At 43.9% G+C, this 14614-nt stretch overlaps 2 protein-coding genes across 2 annotated transcripts in view; one reads left to right on the forward strand and one right to left on the reverse strand.

The window, feature by feature from the left end:
• The window catches only part of LOC130031223 (NUT family member 2G-like), a 73566-nt gene extending 69586 nt beyond the window's left edge, over positions 1 to 3980 (forward strand). Inside the window, exon 9 of the mRNA XM_056122490.1 lies at positions 3809 to 3980. Coding sequence (XP_055978465.1) covers positions 3809 to 3980 — 172 coding nt within the window. The remainder of the gene's footprint in view (positions 1 to 3808) is intronic.
• Positions 3981 to 8738: 4758 nt separating this feature from the next.
• LOC130031224 (transmembrane protein 184C-like) lies at positions 8739 to 9956 on the reverse strand. The gene has a single exon (XM_056122491.1). It carries the CDS (start codon positions 9954 to 9956, stop codon positions 8739 to 8741), a length of 1218 nt encoding a protein of 405 aa, XP_055978466.1.
• Between the last annotated feature and the right edge of the window lie 4658 nt (positions 9957 to 14614).

The following is a 14614-nucleotide window of genomic DNA, read 5'->3' on the forward strand; positions in this document are numbered from 1 at the left end:
TATATCATTTAAAAAATCTGAATGAGAAGGATGTAGTGTTTATTAATAGACCGATCATGACTAAGTAGTCTCATCAAGAACAACATTCCAGGTCCAATGGGGTTACTGGAAAGTTCTATCTGACTTTCAAAGAAGGTTTTTACTAAAATGGAAGAAAAAAAATCATAGATCATATTGGTGAATGCAGAGATAACTTCTGACAAGTTTCAGAATCCATTCCTGTTGAAAAAAAGAACTTTATTAAAATAGGGGTGGAAGAAACCCTTTTCAAGGCAGTAATGACCATCTGTAACAAGCCCAAGGCCAAGATCTTTGTTTTTTTTAATTGTTTTTATTTTATTTTCATGATTTTTGGTAACACCCTTCAGTTTTCTTACCAAACTCAGGAGTCACTCTCCTGACTGATTCAGGGACCATATTGGATGCTAGGGATTAAACCCGGGTCAGCCACATGCAAGACAAGCACCTTAATCACTGTGTTATCCATCCAGCCTAACAGCCAGTATCATTCTTAATAATAAAATATGCAAAATATTTCTTCTCAGATAAGGTACAAGGATGTCCACTATCCTTTCATCCTCCACTTTTATTCAATATTGTATTAAAAGTCCTGGCTACAGCAACAAGGCAAGAAAAATAAATCAAGGGACCCAAATTGTGAAAGAAGTCCAATCATTACTATTTGACCATGACATGATTGTATATTTAGAAGACCCTAAAGAGTCAACCAAATGCTACTAAAATTAATAAATCAATACAGTAAAACTCGCTGTAAAAAACCCAATGCACAAACATTGGAGTCATTCTTATATACAAATCAGTGAATGAGAGGAGTAAGCCACCAAGGAGTCTATCCCATTTATATTAGTGTCCAAAATAAATATATCAGTTTCCAAAATATCAAGAATCTCTGATTAAACCTAACAAAAGATGTAGATCTACATCATGAAAACTTTCAACCACTTAATAAAGACATAGAAGACCTTAGGAAATAAAAAAACAATTCCATGCACAATTACAGACAGAAAGACTAAATTTATTAAAATTATTAATCTACCTTAGCTCATATATTCAACATAATGCCCATCCAAATTCAGATGACATTCTGCAAAGACCTAGAAAAGTCAGCAATATAGTTTGTACGGAATCACAAGAAACCACAAAAAGTCAAATCCATACTGAAAAAGAAGAGATTTGTAGGTATCTCATTACCTATAATTTGAAACTACATTTATAAAACTATACGGATCAAAACTGCAAGGTACTGGCCTAAAATTAGGCTTTATACAAGTTACTGGAATAAAGGTACTGCAAGGTACTGGAATAACGTTTGGTTTTATGATCAATGTTAAGAATTGAATACTCAAGGTAAAAAAATATTTATAGACATAATTTTGATAAAAGGAGGTGAGAACATGAAAAGGAGTAAAGATAGCCTCTTCAAGAAATATTGCTGAGAAAATCGGATAACCACAGGTAAAACATTAAAGCTGGATCCACATCCAAAAGTCAAATCAAAGTGAATAAAAGATCTTGAGATCTGACTGGAAACTAAAGTACATTTAGGAAGATATAGGCAGAATAGTCTGAGATTTCAACCTCAAAGATGTCTTCAATAATATGATTGGCAAAGGAAACAGAATGAAAAATAAACAAATGGGACTATATTAAAATGTTTCTGCATGGAAAAATGAAAGGCTGAAACTAAAAGACAGCCAACGAAATGTGAAAAAACTTGCATTCAACACATCATAAAGGGTTGATCTCCAGGATATTTAAACTACTTAAAAAGATCAAAGAAAAATATACAAAGACCTTATCAAGAAGTGGGTGGAGGAAAGGACTGAGCGATAGTATAGGAGGTAGGGCATTTACTTTCCCACAGCCAACCCGGGTTGAATCCTCAGCATCCAGTAAGGTTCCCTGATCATCGCCAGAAGTAAGTAATGAGGGCAGATCCAGGAGTAACCACTGAGCACTGAGGTATCCCCTCAAAACTGAGATGGGCCTAAGAGATGCTGCATTTGGCAAAGGAACCAATTGATAGTCGAGCAGCAGGAGCTGCTCTCTATCTTCACATGGTGCCACCGCCACCCACGGGGACAAGATGCCTAGGTTTCGCACCATCACTGCACCTGTCAGCTGTGCCCCAGCAGTTTGTCTTTTAGTCCTGGTTTTGCTACTCTCTGGCCAGGGCCATGTGTCTGCTGGTGAGAGTCCTGTGCTCAGTACCTTGTAACTATCTGGATGTCTGAGCCCTGCCTGTACCTGAGCTATCCTGAGCATCAGAGCCTTGCCTCTAACTGCCAGAATCTGGGCACGAGTGATACTGTGCCTCGTGTCAGGGTACACCATACTACCTAATCTATTGGGAGGACAGTAACCAGAATGCATGTTCTCAGAGAGAGAGACAGAGAGAGAGTCAGAGACAGAGAAAGAGACAGAGACAGAGACAGAGACAGAGACAGAGATACAGACAGAGAAAGACAGAGAAAGAGAGATAGAGACAGACAGACAGAGAGAGCACCCCAACTCGGGACTTCCTTTAATCTGCTGCCAAATCCTACCCTCAGCATTCCAATTCTGTGTTCAGATTGACTCCCTGTCCATGGGCTGAGATTGGCTCCCTGTTCCTGGGACTCTACACCTCAGCTCCTGCTGTGTCTCCCCCTCCCCCCCCCCCCCCCCCCCGTCCCGAGTAGTGGTTACCTTAAATTCTTTTAGGGATTGTGGCAAAGGACTATCTTCTAAAACTCCTTCCTGTTGGCATGTGGACGCTCGTTTTGCTTGGGACTCCTAGGTGCCACACTTGTTCCCTAACTGGAACAGTGGGGTAGGAGTCAGTGTCCCTGATGGCTGGTCAGATAATTAGTGGGGCTCCAAGACTTGAGAGACAGACATGCTCAGACCCGTGACAACTAAAAATTATTTCACTAAGACCAGGGAACTTTGGAGAGAATATTCCCATATGAAGAAACAGAAAATATAAAAACATCCCTTAACACCCATAGAAACATATAGAACCATTTACAAGTGAAAAACACATTTAACTATTAGCCTTGAAGAGATATTTTGCATCTTCTAGATTTTGGGCTTCATAGTTCTTGTCCTTGTAGTTTGTGTTGGAATCTAAAATAATTATTTCTGTGACCTGGGTTTTAGTGGGTAGTCTTCTAATCAGTGACTATTATCATGGAAATGGGTTTCTGCAGAAGTTTTCTCTATTTGCACATTTACTTTTCCAATGCCCTTCCTGATGGCAGTAATAACATCTCCCTTTGGAGCTGGTTTTGAAGTTCTCAAATGCAACAGCATTTCGGGCTCGATTCCTGTGTCCTCTGTTCCCTATTTCAATCGACATTCTTTCTCACTTTCAGTAGTTCTCCAAGGCTAACCCTTGAAACCAAGCCTACTATTTGAAACTTTCTCTGTATGTCCAGGGCAGTCTATGCTGCCAGTAGGCACAGACACGCCTCATTCATGGGTGCTCACCATCAGACATTAAGGATGCTGAGTCTGGTGAGGGAAGGAAGGTATTGTCATTTGGATAATTTGCTCCTGTACAGTTATCAGACAGCTAACCTTTGATATAAGGAAAAAGCTTCTAATGCAAGCTGTGAGTTCCAGGCCTAGCCAATATGAAACCAGAGAGCACTGAAAAATGAGCAAAGAGACTTAAGGTGGTACAAGAAAATGTCTCCTAAACTGACTTGAGGAACTCAGGAAGGCTATATCCTCAGGCTTGTGTAATTCACTGAATGGTGACACAGCAGCCACCGAAATATTTCTTCTACTTGTATGTTTTCAGATGGAGAAACCACCAAATGGTTCCAGATGACACACCATCGGGCTGTCCAATGAACAACTGGGGAAACTTTGATTTGAAGTTTCTCCATAAAGAAGGACTCAGCCACTTCTGTACCAAGTCTGGCCACAACACAATTTGGGAGGTCAAGTATGGCCAGCACAAGGAAGTATAAACCATAGTGCTGTCTGGGAATTCTATTAGTTTTGTAAAAATATGGGTAAGCACATTGTTCACCTTATGTTCACCTGCTTTATGCTTTATGAGAAAAACCTGGACTTTGTTGGAATTGTAAATTGGTACCCTCTTTTCTTGCCAAATACCATGAGACTAGAACAATGGACAACCCCTAAGAGCCCTCTTCCTGCAGTGCTCATAGCCCCAGAGTTGTTTCTCCCTTATCCATACCCACAAATGGACCTGTTGACTATCAGGAAAGCTGGAGACTTAGGATTTATGGCTTTGTGCACACTTCAGGAGGCTCCCCAGGGATGCAGGAAATATCCAGGATCCATGTGCCTTTCTCCTTGAAAGTTATAGGCCAGATAAAGCCAGATCTAGGGAGATTCTCGAATGACCCTGAGAAGTACATAATGAAGTTCCAGGGTATTCTGCAAATGTGTGAAATGGCATGGACAGTTATAATACTCATCTTAAATCAAAACTTAAAAACAAACAAAAGAGTACTGTACAAAAGTACATAACTTGATTATGTACTTATCTGAGTCTTATAATCATTTCTGGAGAATTCAGAATCCTTTGATAAATAAAATATATTCCACAGCGCAGTGGCAGTCTGTCCTGTAGACTCAGGATGGAATTACAAGCAGCCAACTGCTGCTTGGTGCCTAGACACTGTGAGTTACAGAGTAGGGAAAATAACAAGAAGCAGAGACTGACCCCTTAATTATGCTTTGTTGATCATTATTGAGCAGGAACCAGAGAAAACACCCACAATATCTTTAGAGTGTCAGGGAAGCAATTAGAAAATACACTACCTAAATCCTATGCAAGGTGAACTAATCTTATGGAAAAAAATGTTTCTGCAGGCTGCCCCAGATATACGGAGAAAGTTTCAGAAGATAGGTGTGGGTCTGGAGGTTGTCCTTGGAGAACTATTGAAAGGGGCTTTGGCAATCTATTGCAACAGAGAACAAGAGGGCACAGGAAGAAATAGAGCCCAAGAGTGGTTTTGCATTTGAGGACTTCAACAGAAACTCAAAAGGGATATGCCATTTCTGCCATCAGGACGGGCACTGGAAAAGTGAATGTCCAAATAGGAGAAACTTCTGCAGAGACCCCGTCCATGATAATAACAAGCACTGGTTACAGGACTACCCACCAAGTCCTAGGTCCCAGAAATAGTTGCTCTAGAATCCAACACTGCAAACCACAGGGACAAGAAGTTTGAAGCACAGCATCTACAAAATAGATATATATTTTCAAGGTTAATAATTGTTTTCTTCTCTTGGAAATAGTTCTATGTCTTTCTATAAGGGCAAGGGAGTACTTTATACTTTCTATTTCTTAATATGAGAATATTTGCTGTAATGTTCTTTGGTTTTAGTGAAATGGGATTTAGTTGCCACATGTCTAACCATGTCTGTCACACTAGAGTCTTGAAACCCCAATGATCATTCGACCACCATCATAGAAACTAACCACAGCTTCACCAGAGCTCCAGTTAGGGAACAGGAGTTGTATCCTAGGGGTCCAAAGAAAGACCAGCACCCACATGTCAACAAGAAGTCATTTCAGAAGATGGGCCTTTGGCCCAATCCCTAAAATAAATTTAGGTTAATCACTCCTGACATTAGGAGTTAATGCTTTAGGGGATAAATTAATAATTTAGGGGAATTCTTCAGTAGAAGCTGAGGTGTAGAGTGCTAGGTCACTTTCAATCTCTGCCTATGGACCAGGCAATCAGAACGTAGAATAGGATGGCTTGGGGTGAGACTCGGCAGTAGATAAAAGGAAGCCCCCCTCCCTCTGTCTCTGAGCACACATTCTCTGGACTCTCTCCTCTCTCCATGGATCAGGTCTTTCCTAGACATGGGGCTCAGACCCAGGCAGGGCTCAAGATGCCCTGTAGTGACAAGGCACTGAGCACAGGACTCTCACACACACACACACATGAACATGGCCAGAGAGTAGGAAAGCAAGGACTGCATGACAGGAACTGCTGGGATAGAGCTGTGAAGCCCATTTGATGGTACAGAACATAGGATCTAATCTGCCTGGGCAGCTGTGCTGGAGACAGAGGAAAGCTTAGATGAGATAGAGAGCAACGCAGGGACAGGACCCAGGCATTGTTCGTGGGGGGGGCAAGTAGACAGCTTGGGACAGGACAGGGAAGTCGTCCACGGGTCCAGAAAGTGTCAGGGACAGGACATGGTTATCATTCACAAGTAAAGGTGAGGCCTGGACATCTAGGGAAGGACCTGGAACCATTTATTTTTCTGTACAAGAAACTAACTTTCAATCTTCTGAGTTTTAGGTGCAAATATTTCATACAATTCTCCCAAACCCACCACCGCTTTCTTGCTAATGAGAGTGCAGCAGGTATGGCATTTGCCATTCTTTAGCTCTTTGGGTCACACTGGCAATGCTCATGGGTTACTCCTGGCACTCTAATTACTCTTGGCAGTTCTCGGGGCACCATACAGGATACTGCAGATCTAAGCCAGGGCGGTCTTGTTCAGGGAAAATTTCCCACCTGCTGTACTATTATTATTATTATTACGCTGAAGCGATAGCACAGCGGGTAGGGCGTTTGCCTTGCATGCAGCCAACATGGCCGACCTGAGTTCGATTCCTCCGCCCCTCTCGGAGAGCCCGGCAAGCTACCGAGAGTATTCGATATGCCAGACACAGTAACAACAAAGTCTCCAATGGAGACGTTACTGGACCCGCTCGAGCAAATCGATGATCAACGGGAGGGCCTGTACTATTATTACAGTAGGGCATTTGTTTTCTACACAGCCAACCCAGATTGGATCCCTGGCAATTTATGTGGTCCCCTAATCACCAATAGGAGTGTTCCCTAAGCGGGGACTGTGGAGTAAGCCCTGAGAAAAGAAGATAAAAAAAGGATAGAATTGGTGAAAAAGAAGAAGGAAAAGAATGGTGGGAGGAAAGGCTAAAAGAAGACAGAATTGAAGGAGAAGGGAATAAGGAAGAATGAAAGAAAGAAATCAAAGAAAGAAAGTTAGAAATAAGGGAAAGAAAAACCAAAAGAAGCAAGTATCAAAAGTAAGAAAGGAAAGAATGGAAGGAAGAGGAGAAGAAGGAAGGAAGGAAGGAAGGAAGGAAGGAAGGAAGGAAGGAAGGAAGAAAATCCAGAAGGAAGGAAAGAAGAAGAAAAATGGAGGATTCCAGGACTGAAGGAAGGGAGGGAAAGAAAGAAATCGGATGGAAGGAAGAAAAAAGAACGAACGTATTAAAAAAGGGGGTAAATGGAGAGGGGAGTATGGTAGGAGGGAATGAAGAATGGAAGAAAAAGGAAGGTAGAGAAATAAAGGAAGAAATAAAATAGAATAAAAGAAACGAAAGAAAAAGAAATGGGGAGGAAGTGAGGGAGGAGGGAATAAATGAGTGAAGAAAGAAAGGAAGAAAAATAAAAGGAAGAAAAAGAAACGAGGATGGAAGGAAGGAATGAAGGAAGTAAGGAAAGAAAGAAATGGAAGAGAAAGAAGGAAAGAGTTAAGAACAGAGGTAGGAAGGTGTAGAGAGAGCAAAAAGGAAAGGGAGAAAGGAAAAAGAGAGGAAGGAAGTAAAAGAGAAAGATGAAGGACGTAGGAAGAGGGAAGGAGAGAAAGGGACAGAGGAATAAGAAAAAATAAAGGAAGAAAACAAGAGAAAGAAATAGAAAAGAAAGATGGTATGAAGGAGAAGGAAGGAAGGAAGGGGGAGGAGGAAGAGGAGGGAGGGAAGGAAGGAAGGAAGGAAGGAAGGAAGGAAGGAAGGAAGGAAGGGAAGGGAAGGGAAGGGAAGAGGGAGGGAGGGAGGGAGGGAGGGAGGAAGGAAGGAAGGAAGGAAGGAAGGAAGGAAGGAAGGGAGGGAGGGAAGGAGGGAAGGAGGGAGGAAGGGAGGGAGAGAGGAAGGGAGGGAAGGAGGGAGGGAAGGACGGGAGGGAAGGAGGGAGCCAAGGATGGAGGGAAGGAGGGAGGGAAGGAACGAACAAAGGAAGGATAGTAGGTGGGGACGTAGCGAGGCAGGGAGGGAGGGAGGGAGGGAAGGAGGGAAGGACGGAGGGAGGGAGGAAGGGAGGGAAGGACTGAGGGAAGGAGTGAAGGAGGGGAGGGAGGGAGGGAGGGAGGGAGGGAGGGAAGAAGGAAGGAACAAAGGAAGGATAGGAGGAGGGGACCCAGGGAGGGAGGAAGGGAGGGAAGGAGGGAAGGAGGGAGGGAGGGAGGGAGGGAGGGAGGGAGGGAAGTAGGGGAGGGAGGGAGGGAGGCAAGGAGGGAGGGAAGGAAGGAAGGAGGAAAAGAATGAAAGAACCCCCCCCCCCCTCAGTTCCTGTGGGCAGACACTGGGACACTCCCTGTCTGCCTGTGGGAGTGTGGGAGCCTCACTGGAGGCAGGTCAAGGTGAGCCTAATGAGTCTGTGCAGAACTGGAACTTGTACCTGGACCGACCGTCCTTATGTCTGATGTCTTCTCCATAGATTGGCTGTCCAAGCGATGGTCCTCTGCATTGCTCTAGGATGGGAGGGAGGAAAAAGAATAAAATAAAAAGGAGAAAGGGAGAGGGGAGTACAGTAGGAGGAAATGAAGAAGGGAAGAAAGAGGAACACAGAGAAATAAAAAGTATTGAGGAGTACAGCACTGGATGATGGATTATGGATTATGGATTCTGAAGTCTCAGCTTCTTCCATGTGTTCTTGTGTGTCATTTTACATGACTTACGTATATGTAACTGTACTAGGCGCATTCTATTCTACCAGGACTTCTTCAAGCTCTTGGTGACTACCAATGTGTGGCAGTGATGTGGAAGAAGTGACTGAAGTGTCTGGTGATGAAGACAACAGGTTGAATTGCTCATCTTCGTCCATTGGAACATTTTTACTTTTTGGTTTCCCCCTTAACGTTTTGCTAATGTTCTTCGCCTGCTTAGAAATGTCACTTTTGATGTCAGAGACATCCCATATTTCTAGGAACAAAGAGCAACATGTTCCTCGTTCTTCGTCTCCCATATAAGGGGCATAAGAGAAGGTGTAGTGGTGGACTATGGCGGCAATGAACATTTCTATGCAGATGATAAAGTCCTGCAGCCCCGTGGCCACTGTCTCTTCTGTCTGCCACTCCCAGGTGGAGTTCTGGGAAATTACACCAAATTTCACCAGCAAAGCAATCAACACTGCTTGCCAGAATGTGACAAAAACGACAAGCTTCACACAAAGGAACTTTCCTATTGCCTGGATGGGCCTCAGCTCCTCTTTCAGGGCTTTATGAAATATCAGGAGGCTATACATGGCAAAGAACTGGGACACGTTGTTGATGATGACCAAATACATCCAGGCTCTGTGCAAGCTGAAGGTTCCTTCACTGTACACCTTGAATATCTCACAGATCACGGCGGCGTAGGTGGTGATGAGTCTGATCAGGATGTACTGCAGCACTCCCAGCTTGCACCGGTACAGCAACACCTCTCCCACGGGGCAGGGTGGGCAGCAGCAGAAGGGTATGGGGGGCTGCGTCTTCTCTTTGCCTTGCATCATAGCTTCCAGGTTGGGGTACTGGCTCTTCAAGTAGTTGAATAGGAAGTTCATAAAGTTGTAGAGGACATACGCTTCGTAACACTCCCGCATGGTGTCCACGTAGATGGCGATGGACGGATACTTAAGAGCCACCCAGCTGTCTATGCTGTACACGGGCACCATCCAGAGGATCCTCATGATGGGTTTCTGAAGCTCGGGCCTCGTGTAGTGCACCAAGTGCTGCAGAATCTCCCAGAAGGTCACGGGGATGGTGAACAGCACGAAGATCCCGGCGATAAACCACGCCTTGGTGTGGATACTGACTTCCAGCTTCTGCAGGTGCCACACACCCAGGGGGATGGTCACGACCACGGCCAGCAGATAGAGGGTCAGCACTAAGGGTCGGATCCAACGCCTCCAGTTCTTAAGTTTAGGCACGCACGTGTCGAGCATTTCTCAAAGGCTGAAGGCAAAGAGCGCAGAAAGTCTCTGAGGCCCCTGCGCTGAGGTCCAAGGTTATAGGTGGATGCGCATTCCATGTAACAAAGCAGCAGTGTGACATCAGGGGAACCGCTGGGCGCCGCACCCGCTGTACCACTGACGGCCGCCGGGGGCGCTGCGGGCAGCATCCTCGCTGCTTGCCTGCATCTGGCCCCTTACAAAGTCCTGGGACCCCTGGCGCGACCCCTTGCCCCTGAACCCCTGCACTCTGTCTGGCCTCTAAAGGAGAGCAGTGGCCTACATTGAGATGGTCCCGGCCACTTCTCTCGGGGCCAACCTTCCACCCTGGCTCTCCTGGTCCAATCTTGCTGATGATGTACAGGGGTGAGGCCCAAGAGGGACCTTCACTCCCTGGGAACTCCCCGGACTGTTTGTACACTCTGGAGCTGCTTCTGCAGGGCTCTAAGGAAATCTGCCTGGAGCCGCAAACCCCGAGTCCAGTTCATCAGAGCAGAGCGCCCTGGTTGCCTCATTCCCGGGCAGATCTGCTTTCCCGGCCTCAGGTTTTTGTGGAATCATCTACTACATACAGTGTTCCTGTCTCATTAAGCACATTAAGCAATTAAATAAGTGGAGAGAGTTAATCCTTCCCCTAATGCTGATCATCCTGGCATTCTTAATGATCGTGGTATGTCCTGAATGTGTGATCGCTGCAGAAGCCTAGTTTGGAACATAAAACCCAGCAACAATCCAATATAAATACTGATTTCAAGGGCTGGATTGATAGAACAGCAAAAGTGTTCTTGCCTTGTAGATAGCTGACCTGGCTTAGATCCCCGATACACAGTATGGCTGCTCTGACCTCCACCAGGAATGAGGCCTAATCATATGGATTGCAGTACACCCAGAGCACTTTCAGATGGGACAAAAAAAAAAAACACTGATTTTGTTCTCCAAAGCTCATAATGAATGCTGATAAAATGTAACAAGATTGAAAAGATTTCAAAAATTTATCCTCTGAAAAACCTGGCTTAAAATAGAAATTAGGAAAAGACAGATGTTGGAAAAGCATCAATACCCTTGTAAGTTAAACAGTAAACTTCCAAAGAAGCACAGGCATGTGGAATACAAAATTCAAATCAGCATTTTTAGTTGCATAATCATGTGAAACAAATTAGTGTGATTAATGCAGTCTCTTCAGGAAAAAAAACTTATAAATGCACTTCTAGTGAGGTGTAGAGATATATCACAGGGGTTAAGAGACTGGCCTTGCACACGTCCAACCCTAGTTTGACCCCCAGCACCACATATGGCCCCCAGAAATGCCAGCAGCAACACGCACAGACTGAGGCAGGAGTAGTCAATAAGTACCACCAGGGACTTGTGGACTCTCTGAGCCCAAAGGGCAAGTCTTCAAATAGATCCCCAAAGTTTCTACCCTTAAAAGCTAGAGAAGGGCTGGGCGTGAGCTACACAAGATGGAAGGCATGACTTGTATGGGCACGGCCTGGGCTTAATCCTTAACAACCACATGGTGCCCAGCACCATCCAGAGGCCCTGAGTACTACAGGAGTGACTCTGGAGAATTTCTGAGGAGAACCCAGCAAAAGTAAGAAAGTAGGCCATGAAGAACTACCATATCAAAAGTAGATGAAGGAAATAAGAAATAAAGACATGATTCAGCTGACACAGAATATATAATGTTGAAATATTAACACAACTGAGAAATCTCAAGACAGACTCACCGAGAACAACAGAAACTTATCTCCTACCCTGTCAGATGAGAACTAGAAACTCATCACATACACTGTCAGACTACAGTTACAACTGAAAATCTTACCTAAGGGCTCTGGTTTAACTGTAACTCTCCAATTCCATAACAGTTAAAGAATGTTACAAACCTAAACCCAGTAACAAAATCTCCTTCAATCCCTACCTACTCTATGTAATAGACATAAAGGCTATACAAGTAAGCATCATATGAATAAATTACTTTCAAAAAATAGCTTCCATATTCAACCTGATTTCAAACTCTTTGTGAAAATAAGAAACAGGCACAAGTTTACAGCATTTCAAGATACAAAAAGTTATTAAATATGTATGCTTCTATGCATAATACTGCAATTACCTAGCAAGGGTTGTGGTGGCATAGTGAAGGGATGGACTAAAATTATAACATGGTTCTGGAGGTGGGAACATGGCAATTGTTGGCCAGGGAACTGTTCTAACTGTTTGTCAAACCCATAGCTGGTATTAAAACTATTATAAGCACATCACCTAAAATGTCATATTTTTTTAAAATTTCACTAGTGTTCCCCACTTTTAATTTTCTCAAAACTATGCTCCAGCAATAACCACTTTACTTACCTCTTAATAAATACTTAGTTTTCATTTTTACAGAAACAGACACAGGGAAAGTTCATTTGCTATTACAATTACAAAGGAGCAGTTTATCTTAAACCCAATTTTGTAAGTTCAGAGAGATATAACAAGAGTAAAACTGTGTAGCTGAACACAGTTTTATCTCCAGCTCCATATATGGTCCCCCTGAGCACTGCCTGGAGTGATCCCTGAGCACAGAGGCAGCAATTAGCCCTAAGCAACACCAGGTCTGACCCAACCCCCGCTCCCCACTCCTACCACCAACACCTAATTATGTAAAAAGCCAAATCCATACACATGACTAGTCTCAGTGCTCATAAACAAAGAGAGAGGGGAAAATATTAGTCCCAAGGGCTCCTGGGTGGAGAAGTCAATAAAGCACAAGCAAGTCAAATGGGAACAAAAAGCCTGGAGACAGAGCTGGACCTTGAGAAAGCAGGAAGGACAGCAGCCCGGAGCAGGTGACACAGTAACCCCAGGTCATGGCATGGGCAGAGACTTGTAGACACCTCCCTCCTCTGGGCACGTCATTAAGCACTGACCCCTTTAACTCTTCCACAAGAAGAAAACATCCAACCCCATCAAAAATGGGGTGACGAAATGAATAGAAACTTTCTCAAAGAAGAAATTCGAATGGCTAAAAGGCACATGAAAAAATGCTCTACACCATTAATCATCAGGGAGATGCAGAGCAAAATAACAATGAGATATCATTTCACACCACAGAGACTGGCCCACATCCAAAAGAACAAAAGCAACCGGTGTTGGCGCAGATGTGGAGAGAAAGGGACCCTCCTTCACTTCTGGTGGGAATGTCAACTGGTTCAACTCTTTTCAAAAACAGTATGGACGATTCTCCAAAAATTAGAAATTGAACTCCCATTGGACCCAGCAATACCACTCCTGGGAATATATCCCAGAGAGGCAAAAACATATATCAAAGTGACATCTGCACTTGTTTGTTCATTGCAGCGCTGTTTACAATAGCTAGAATCTGGAAAAAACCTGAGTGCCCGAAAACAGATGACTGGTTAAAGAAACTTTGGTACATCTACACAATGGAGTACTGTGTAGCTATTAGAAAAGATGAAGTCATGAAATTTACATACATGGAAATGGTACTACATGGAAAGTATCATGTTAAGCGAAATGAGTCAGAAAGAGAGGGACAGACATAGAAAAACTGCATTCATCTGGGGAACATAAAGTAACAAAATAAGAGACTAACACCCAAGAATAGCTGAGATAAGGACCAGGAGGTTTACTCCATGCCTTGGAGGCCAGTCACACATGTTGTGGGTAAAAGTCAGCTCAGATAGAGAAGGGAGCAAAAAATAAAGGGTATTGGGAGGATCCTCCCAGGATGGAAGATGCGTGCTAAGAGTAGACTATCGACTGAACATGATTGCCACTCAATGCCTCTTTTCCAAACCACAGCACCCAAAAGGAGAGAGAGAACAAAAGGGAATGCCCTGCCACAGAGGCAGGGTGGGATGGGGGGTAAGGGGAGTGGGAGGGATACTGGAATCAGTTGTGGTGGAGAATGGGCACTGGTGGAAGGATGGGTATTTGATCATTGTATAACTGAAACCCAAGCACAAAAATGTGTAAGTCTACAACTGCACCTCATGGTGTTTCACTAATAAAAATTAAAAAGCCCCAAAAAACTGTGTTTTTCAGAAATTTTGACACATGGTAAATCCTAAACATATGCTACCAAGTGAATAAACCAGCAAGAAACAGAAATGCTATGTTGATTCAGCCTAGACAGGTACTCTAATGAGTTGGAATCTTGAAGACAGAATGAAGAGTTGCAGGTTCCTGTGAGAAGAGGGAGGAGCGTGTGCGTTATTTACAGAGCAGTCTCCACCTTGAAGAGGCAAGGGGAGAGGAAGATGGAAGGCAGAACACTAAAAATTTCTCAGGTACAGCAGTGAGTAAGGAAACAGTGAGAAGTACAGCTCCAAGCAGAATTCCAGCAACAAAGCTCCATCCTAATAACCAGGTTGCACTGAAGGAATGTGCAGCAGCATCGTGCTAATGAAAACAGTATCTCAGAACCCGTTCAACTCTCCTAATCTGACTCAAATTTCCACATGAGTTTCTTGTCAAAAATAGTTTTAAAAAGCACCTCATGGCCCACATGAGCAACTACCTGACAGCGGACACCTGCGGTTTTACAAGTGTTCTAGAAGTGAGACTTGAATTGTAAACCAGGATCTGCACCAACGCAGGGACCCTTCCCCCCAGGTATACCCGTGGCAGGGGTCATGGCCTCTTGGGTTGCT

The sequence above is a fragment of the Sorex fumeus genome, unplaced genomic scaffold (assembly GCF_029834395.1).
Source record: "Sorex fumeus unplaced genomic scaffold, SorFum_2.1 ptg000046l, whole genome shotgun sequence".
NCBI classification, from domain to species: domain Eukaryota; kingdom Metazoa; phylum Chordata; class Mammalia; order Eulipotyphla; family Soricidae; genus Sorex; species Sorex fumeus.